Here is a 9,457-nt window from a genome sequence, read left to right on the forward strand (position 1 = left end):
GTAGTGCATGCTCATTTTTTCTTGGCGCAAAAATTTGAACGAGATCTTTCTTCCGCAATGAGTATCTTTGAAAATTAAGGATGTTTGAAGGATTAAGAACAGTAAAAAACTGGTAAGATCAGATTAACGCCTATTATGGAGCAAGTCCATGATCTCTCAGAGGCTCTACCTCTTCAAGCTCCTCTAACCTACCATGCTGAAGTCCTGCAAGATCCATGCAGGTAAGTTTAGTCGATGGTCGAAATGATAGTAAAAAATTAAATTATTATTAAAGATCCAAGATTCTCGTAAATTTTATAGACTGACGGCGGATTACCTAGTTTGTATTTCAAAAAGTTAACACTTAGGATGCAAGAATTCCCGAAAGACTTACATTTATAAGTTGAAGACATTACAGCCGAGTGCAAAGTTTGACATGCTTCAAGAAAAGACAGTGTTAAGTTAAACCCAACATGTGTCTGTATTTATCTATTTAAGAGAATACTTTGAATTAAAATAACTTTTTTTAGTAATGTGAATAAAACCTTGTTTTCAATCTTTGCACACATAGCACAGCTCGCTCTGCTGTTATAAAAGAGCATGTGAGGAAATTTTTGATGTGTGAAGCAACTGTTTATGGTGACACTACCTTCACGGAATTCACAGATGGATTTTTGACAGAACATGTGAAATCTGTGAGTGTCTGTGACACAGATTTGGTGTCTAAAGAGAGACAGGTAAACAGATAATGCTTATTACTTCATATAAAGTCTTTCAATCAATTAATCTTGTATTTTAAAGAAGTTTTTAAGTTGCATGTCGAAACCAAATTAATCACAACTGAACATTACCGATCAAAACAAAGGTAAACATTATTGTCACCTGCAAACAAGTTAAGATAATGTCTTTAAGACAATAATAGGCTTGTATTTTAGAGAAGTTTTCAATGAGTGTCAAAACCAAAACAAAATTAATCAGAACTGAACATTACCAATTAGAAGGAAGGTTCACATTATCATTAAACAATGTGATCTCAAAGTAAAAACAGGCAACCTGCTTTAAAAGAACAGGGATTGTTTTTAGTTTTGCACTTGATTGGTTGAGATGGTAGCTTAATTTTTCTAGACCAATCACAGAGTGAAGTAAAGCAAAGCCAAAGAACTCTAGGATTACTTTTGATAATCAAATGAAAACTGCTCTTCTGGAATAAAAAAAATCACATATTCCAGACAAAGAGACCTAAGTGAATCCCTGTTTCAGACTACAGCCTTTAAGAAGTTGTGCATTGATTGCAGTTTGGACCTCAGGAGCCATGATTCTATACTTGCCTAAAGACATGACCAAAAGTATGGCTTTCCACATATATACTTACAGTCATATCAATACATCAATGTCACCATTCTTTTTTTCTATTTTAAACAGAGTAATCTCAAGAATTGCAAACTTGCAATCCATGTTTTCCAATTGCATGATGATGGACCAGCAACGGAAGAGCTGGAAGAAGACATAGCAGCAGCAAATCATTGGCTTCTGCCCTCTGGTATGAGCCTCAGTCAGTCCATTTCCAGTTGATAAAATATAAATATTATCTAAGATAATTTTTATGATTATCATAATCTCTATTCAATCTTAGCAATGTCGTATGTAGTCCAAAGGCTGTGGGGTTAAAATGCCAACTCATAGGAAGCCAACCAGTTGGCTATTTGCAAACTTTGAAACTATTAGCCTCTGGACCCCTGAATGTGAGTTTAGTCGTGTAAGCAGTAACCCTCTTACCAGAAGAAAGATCTTTGCTGAAATGGTAGTAACTGATTTATTTGATGAAGGACTCTATGTCACCTCAATATTTGACAAAAAAAACATTATTTTTTCAGATGATTTTCATGGAATTTGGGAAAGTCTGATCTTTGATTCAGATGTCAAAGCCCAGGTGAGAAAACACTTTAATTATTTTCTTAACTTGTGTTGTTTTTGATATTGAGATCACGATTGTGATATTTTCTTCTCTTTCTTTTCTTTTACAGCTGATAAACTATGCAATGACAACATTACTCTTCTCAGACAGGCATGGAATAACCGTTATTCCTATGTTTTTTATACCTTAGATAGGGCAAAAATTGTTATTTAACTCAGAAATTATTATTACTTGATATGCACCATTGAATAACTTTAAGATGAAGGATTAGAAGAGATACTGTTGATGAATATCAAATTAAAGAGGAATCCATAAAAGAAAGCATTGTGAATGTATATAAAGATCCAGACTCAGGGTCAGACATTGAAAGAAATTACTTCTCTACAACCCTATCAATTTTTGACCAAGGGAAAAGAAAAGATTGAGCAAGAGATTTCACTTGAAATTTCACTGGGACAAGAGAATTTCCCATTTCTCTGTTAATTTTCAGTTTTTTTGTAGAATCTGCATTTCTGACAATGCAATGATCTTTGTTTTGTGTAGGGGTGTGAACAGTAACATAATATCATGGAATAGAGTGATTCTCCTTCATGGTAAGGGTAGAGAGAGATTGCAGTGTTCTCTCAGTTTAGGGATAAAAATTTTTCCTTTAACAGATTAAGGGTAAGCAAGAACAAGATTATTTGGTGATAGCAATAGAGTGAACTTAAGAATTTAAGAGTTTCTAAAGCTGATGTTCCAAGAAGTATCCGTTTGTGAGAGCAAATATTGCAGGCTAAGTTCAAGGCTAATGTTCTGACGAAGGGCCAAAAACTTACCATCTACCTCAAAGAAATTTGTAGGTAAGAATTTTGATAATTTTTGCTCCAAATGGCAGGGTTTGGCTGGATTAGTGACTGTCATGGAATTTAGGATTTTCCAGGCCTGAAAAGTCTTGGACTACAGTCTGGGTTATGATGAGTCTGATGAAAAATTTTGGGAATAGTTTTAGGGTGGAACCAAAAGCAAGAAATTTCATGATTGACTGAGTAGAGTAAAATTTTTTTTTCACACCAGGTCCGCCAGGAACTGGGAAGACATCCCTTTGCAAGGCTCTGGCTCAAAAACTGAGCATTAGATTGTCAGATCGGTGAGGCAGTATGATAGTGTAGTTATGATCACTACTCCTGGGCTAATTAAAACAAAAATTGGAAAAAGTATTTCAAAACAATAGATTGAAGTAAATCATCCAAAACCATGAATGACTGGGGACAGAGTAGCTGGCTGATTCTAGAAAAAGTGCAGCCAGAGAGTTAAACTGGTAACAACTAAGTTCAAGTGTGCTGAGTACAGCAAGGTGGAAAGTTAGGGATTTCATTTCAGGCTGGATGCAAGACGCAATGTTTAGTTGTTTGACATGTAACATCTGGTACTTCACACACGAAATAATAATTTTTTTAAATATGAAAATCGTTTTCCCATTTATTAACCAAAGAAAGACTTGACTCTTATTTTACTCACTTAGTTATGTAATGCATACATTTGAAAAAAAGAGATAATTCTTATCATACACATGTATGATAAAATGATTATTCATCATTCCCCATCCCTTCCCCCCTCCCTGCCAGCTATAACTGACCAGACAAGTTCACCAACAACTGACCCTGACCTTTGATCAGAGAGCATCTGCCCAAATCAGTCTTTCTCACATTTCATTTGTACATCATCTCAGGGAGTGCAGGAAATTCTATTTTAGAGAGTCCAATTTTACAAATTTCCCAAGGGGGCATGCCCCCGGATCCCTAAGGAGTTTGTGCCTCCGGCACTCAACGTTCACACCAGCAGCACAAATGGTGTACATCCACCAGCTGAACCACTGCATCTGGCACTTTCAGACGCTACCGAAAACCCTGGAAAAATTGAACTTGCAACAACAAGTTCAGCACCCAAACAACTCTGCCATGCTGCTACCTGTTTCGTTAAATATTATTAGTCTTTAAATAGAAAATATGTATCATTTTTAGAAATATTAATTACTGTGTTCAATTTGATTCTTTGAATGTTCTTTTACCATAGTATTATTTCTTTTGTTTGTTTTCCTAGGTATTCATATGGGCAGCTGATTGAGATCAACAGCCATAGCTTATTTTCAAAGTGGTTTTCAGAGGAAAGTTCTAGTGTCATACTTTTACAATTTCTTTTTGTCTTTTTCAAGTGTTTAAGCATTGTACAGTTTTCTATTTTGTTTTGCTTTCATTTAATTATACTGCACTCTTGATCAAAACAGAGTGGCAAGCTTGTGATGAAGATGTTCCAGAAAATCCAAGAACTAATTGATGACAAAGATGCACTGGTTTGTGTCTTGATCGATGAGGTACATATCTTCTGAAGTTCACTTTAAAACCCTTTTTCTTTTCTTTGGCTCTGTTGAATTGTCATTCTTGTTAATGCAATTAAGGGTAATACCATGGATGAGGGGGGGAGGGGGTTACTTCTTAGTAATTGGTTAATGGTGATGTACCACTGGGTGAGTTGCATTTTCTCAACTGGATTGACTATAATGGGGTTGTATTTTCTAAACTATTACCTAAAGGGGTTGCACATTTTCGGGATTTTAGAGGTAGGAAAATCCTGGTAAGAAAGGATTTGAAAGTAAGGAAGAATACAAATACAGGAAGTGACGAAGGCGAGGTCTTTAATTGGCCACAGAATAGACTATAACGGGAAAGAGGTTCTGAGAGGCTAGCTGCACATACCCAACAAAAATTTACCGTGACTTAATGTTTAATTTAATGTACTTCCCCTCGGGGGTTACACACCCGTTTTAAGACATTCAGTTATGCTACATTATGTGAACTGGCAGGTTGAGAGTTTGACTGCAGCTCGGAAGTCTGCGATGCAGGGCCAGGAGCCCTCAGATGCAATAAGAGTAGTGAATGCTCTGCTTACACAAATTGATCACATTAAAAGGTAATCACTCTATAATCCACCAAGGTCTTTATTGACAATTTTCTCCATGGAATTCAACCAGTCGGTCAACCGAGGCTAGTGAGACGGGCTCACTATAAGCTTATACAGGCGACCGAGTTACTCGAGTAAAATTGAAGATTCTCTTAAAAATCTTTGATTCTGATGTGCCTGGAGGGAATCTAGACAAAGGACCTGTAGACATACAGTTCCTCTTTGTCCAGACGAAGGAACATGTCCTTTTAAAATATCATTAGAGACACTTCTCCACAAAAGCTGGAGACTTGTGAGTCCTTGATTCATTCGTCTACATACACAACATCTTTTGCACGGCAACAACAGCGAGAAACATCAGGAATTTCTCATGCTCCCTATCCTCGCCACGGGCACATGTACGCGACTGTTTCTCTCAATGCATCAAAGGTGTGACTACGATTCGGGTTTCTATCCTGATTGAAAAGCTCTGTGGATGACAAAACTCAGCCTTTGTCTTACTCTTAATGTACTCGTCAATTAGTCTCTAATTTGATCGACGAAACAACCTCCGTAATAGACACGAGAAGTTGCTCGGAATTCTAAGTGTTATCATATATTTTTTTTCTTGTTCCGATCTTGTTGCCTTATCATCATCCACTTTCGTTGTATGCTTTTCACTCGACTTCCCCTCACTTTTTCTCTTTGTTATATGTACTCATTCTTTTTAATCTCGATTCTTTTGTTCCATCGCTTCTTATACTCTCGCCCTTTCTCCGTGTAAGATTTCTCTCACTCTGTCCGCTCTCGTTTCTTATCCTGCCTATTTTTAAGCTGTCCTTCTACCTTTCCGTATTACGTTTTCAATGCTCTTACTCTTTCCCTCAATTTCTTGTCCACGATGATGATACGAACGACAGTCTAATAGAGCAGTTATTATTAACGTATTACGTCTTCGAAAATGATGGCACCACCTGCCTAATAAAAGACGCACTACTGCCTTTTCAGGTTTCCTAATGTAATTATCCTCACCACCTCTAATGTAACTGGAGCCATAGACTTGGCATTTGTGGACAGGTATGTTTGGTGGAGATTTAATGCAATTTTTTTCGGATGTGCGTCTCAATAAAACAGGCCGCTTACACTGCAGTGTAATGAATAACCTTCACAAGGTCTTCCACCTTGGAAACGCGAGTTTGCGATTTATTCAATGATTTAGCTTTCTTTTATCAACGTAAATGAAGATGGTTTCGGAGGTCCAGTGGTAAAACGGATGGAACCCTTCATTTTTAGTCATCTACAATGCGATATGATGAATTTGTTTGTTATTTTTGTGTTGTTGTTGTTATTGTTATTGTTGATTTTATTCTGGCGTCATTTCTTTCTCTCAATCAACAGGGCAGATATCAAACAGTACATCGGACCTCCGTCTGTAAATGCAATATTTTCCATATATCATTCCTGCATCGCTGAGCTTATGAGGGTAAGAGTATAACGGATTTGTCATCGAGAAGGTGTCATTCATTTATTGTTGATGTTATACGTTTGTTGTTCTTTTTCCAGGCAGGGATAATTTCTCCTGTGCAACAGATACTTGGCATAAGGTTTGCTCTATCATTTTTGTGCTTTTCCAGTGAATTGTTATCCTCTTGTTGTTTTACTCAAGGGAAGATTAACCAGAGACTGACCCCCCCCCCTTCCCCCCCTCCCCACCCATAGAGGGCTCGCTCCAAGCGGAATCTCTTTAGAAAATTAGAGAATTTTCTTTAGAATCAAGGTAACCGGTATCCCTAGTATAAGGCAATTTCCAATTGTGTTTTGGAAGTAATCCGGGATTGCATTGGGTTGCCTTACTACGATCTGTGATTGGTCTAGAAAACTGGCCCCCGATACTTCAACCAATCAGATGCAAAAGTGCTTGGCTTCAGGCAGTTTGCTTGTTTTCGCTTTGAGTTCTCACTTGCTCCTGAGGATATTTTCGTTTGTGTTGATTGATAGTTGTGGTAACTTTGTTTGTTGGTTTTACGAAACCTAATGTAACATCTATCGCCCGAGCATCCTGAATGTTTCGGTGAAGAACGCGTTGCATGGGATGGCCTCGTAAGCAAAATTCACGACACAGGATTGGTTGTCTGCTGGGATCTCCGATTATGGGAGTGATTTAAAAATGACATATCATCGTGGGAGTAAGGGTCACGTGAAGATTCAGTCTCTTAGCCTGATAATCTCTTAATTTACCCTGTTACTGGTGGGTAATCTTTAAACATAATAACAATATGCTAACAGAATATATTCTTTCCTTTTTCCAACGGAATTTCCGAACAGGGACTTGGAAGTGTTACGGTGAGTTGTTGTTTTAACGAACGTCTTCCGCTATCACAGAATCTGCATTTAGAAAGTGGGTGTCTTCTTATAAATCGTAAAAAATTAGAAAGCTCAATGGACGCATTGTAGAACCCCGCCAATTCGGACTACCAATGACAACGGAAACAATCCGAGGTATTATTGGAGGAGTCCGTTTTTGCTGTTAAAAGCTATTCCATTCCTTTATGATGACCCTCAGCGAGGGTCTTCTATGTTCGGATGAACTGTTAGAACGCAAAGACGATAATATAACTCCTGACTGTACTGTAATGAGTTCTAATGGCTCGTAGCTAATTCCCTTTCGGTGAAATGATTTTAAATTCTAATTTTGTTCTTTCTTTCTCAGTTTTGTCCATAATGATGCTACAAACTTAAGCCTGGAGCTTTTAGAAATAGCGAGGTTGGTCTCATAGAGTTTGTCCACTGTCTATATTGTTAACGTTTAAAGTTGACAAAGTGTCGTTCCCTATTTCTACACAGGACACCTTTGATACTACTGATCGTAGCAGCATGTACTGCGCTGGTCAGCTCTGTACCTAGTGTATGGCCTTAAAAGCAGTCTTTTAAGCTTCTGGTGTAACTTGCTTTAAGGTTTTGTGGCAGTTTCTCGCAAAGTATATCCGAAATCAGAAATTGGTTAAGAATCCTCATGAGAACTTCGTTTACAAGTAAAGTCCTTGAAAGATGAACATCTTTCTGTTCACATTTACCTGTGTCTTCTTGAAGAACAATAAATTGTGTTGGCCTGTATTTGATATTCTACATTAATTTGCTACAGGAAGAGTCATGGACTGAGTGGCAGGACCCTCAGAAAGATTCCATTTTTGGCACATGCTAGACACGTTCAGGTCTGTTCAAGCTGTAAATTAGGGGGATTTTGTGCTGTTCAAGTTGTTTGTTTGTGTTCTCCCGAGTCAAATACGTGTTGCTAGAGTTTCCATCTTTGATACAAGGATGAGTTCATTACCTCTCACTAGAGTTGAAAATGTATTCCTAAATTTTGCTGGTATGTCGTTTACAATGTGCGTCAAGCTCTCCATTCTTAACTATGCTTTTACCGTCTTGTTTTACCTTCGGTTTTGTTCTTGTTTTCTGACACGTTTTCAGGTGCGACCTGAGGTGTAACGCATCTCAGCGTAGTCTCTAGGTTTTCTTCGAAGCTGAACTCAGGAAGATCCTAAGAATCATTACGTATTAGAGTAGGGCTGGAGAAGAAACGGTTTCAAAGAAAAAAAAGAAACTGAATTTGTTTTCCAAGCTAGATTTCATTCATGAACGTCGCGGGCCCTTGAGGCGGGGTATCATCATTCTGTACAAACTTCGTATTTTTTATCTTCTACCCAGACTCCTGCTGTCGCGTTGGCAGCCTTTCTGAGTGCACTTTCATGGACGGTGGATAAACAGTTTGAAGACCGAGAGAATCTGAAGAATGACGACTGATAGCCACACTTCTGTTCAAAAATGATCAAGAATAGCCCGTATAAACTAGTATCAGAGACAGGATTGGATTGCACGACTGTTGCACCTCTGATGAATTTTTCTTTATGCTATTCCGCCTTTAAATTATTGCAGTTGCACTATGCTTAAATTAAAAGATATTTAATGCGCAAATGATATTACTCACGATTGGTGACAGTGTTAAATTCTCTCATCATCTTAAGATTCGCGTTTTGATGCAAGATTCTGAATTCCACGGCATATTGCTGCGTCGTTGGACGCTTTTTCATGCGCTATCCCAATGTTAGGATCAGGCGCGAGCATGAACTCGTCACCAGTGTCGCGCTAGTGTGGGAAACGGTAGAAGAAGAGCTGAAAAAGTCTGCACTAAACCTTCGCCAACATGTTATTTTTAGGGTCTGTTAGGGAGAGATAATATGCAGATTATAGACCTTTCTGAACCAAACATGTAGTGTCTAATGGCTTTTGCGCTATTTGTAGTGAGCGCTGGAAACTGTCGCGCATTTACGGTTGGATTTCGCTCTCGATTGGTTAAAAGCCAGTATCCGTGTTCTGATCGGCTACACTCTAAGAAAGTGTTAAGATTTGTATAAATACGCAAACTTTCTTCGTTGACGAAGTTGCTTGCCGTATTGGCGAATACTAGAAACGCAAGTTTTCCGCTCAGAATCGTTCTAAAGCATATCGTTCTTGTCTCTTTGAAGCGTTTGGAAAATTTTTTCCCAAGAAACTATAATTGCGGCAGGAATGAGTAACTATTCCTGTTCTGTCGTGGGACGGAAGAGGATCTAAACATGTTCAACTCCGCCAACAAAGTGTTCG

General features: G+C 38.1%; 1 protein-coding gene across 1 annotated transcript; it reads left to right on the plus strand.

The window, feature by feature from the left end:
• Nucleotide 1: 1 nt before the first annotated feature.
• LOC131797660 (pachytene checkpoint protein 2 homolog) lies at nucleotides 2-9,350 on the plus strand. Its single transcript, XM_059115315.2, has 17 exons — nucleotides 2-221; nucleotides 551-716; nucleotides 1,402-1,519; nucleotides 1,854-1,909; nucleotides 2,004-2,044; nucleotides 2,438-2,487; nucleotides 2,951-3,023; nucleotides 3,977-4,038; nucleotides 4,159-4,247; nucleotides 4,737-4,843; nucleotides 5,822-5,890; nucleotides 6,212-6,296; nucleotides 6,377-6,417; nucleotides 7,139-7,156; nucleotides 7,524-7,577; nucleotides 7,956-8,025; nucleotides 8,522-9,350. The coding sequence occupies exons 1-17, from the start codon at nucleotides 136-138 to the stop codon at nucleotides 8,615-8,617; spliced, it is 1,281 nt and encodes a 426-aa protein (XP_058971298.2). The 5' UTR covers nucleotides 2-135; the 3' UTR covers nucleotides 8,618-9,350.
• Nucleotides 9,351-9,457: the final 107 nt, after the last annotated feature.

This window comes from Pocillopora verrucosa, chromosome 3 (genome assembly GCF_036669915.1).
Source record: "Pocillopora verrucosa isolate sample1 chromosome 3, ASM3666991v2, whole genome shotgun sequence".
NCBI classification, from domain to species: domain Eukaryota; kingdom Metazoa; phylum Cnidaria; class Anthozoa; order Scleractinia; family Pocilloporidae; genus Pocillopora; species Pocillopora verrucosa.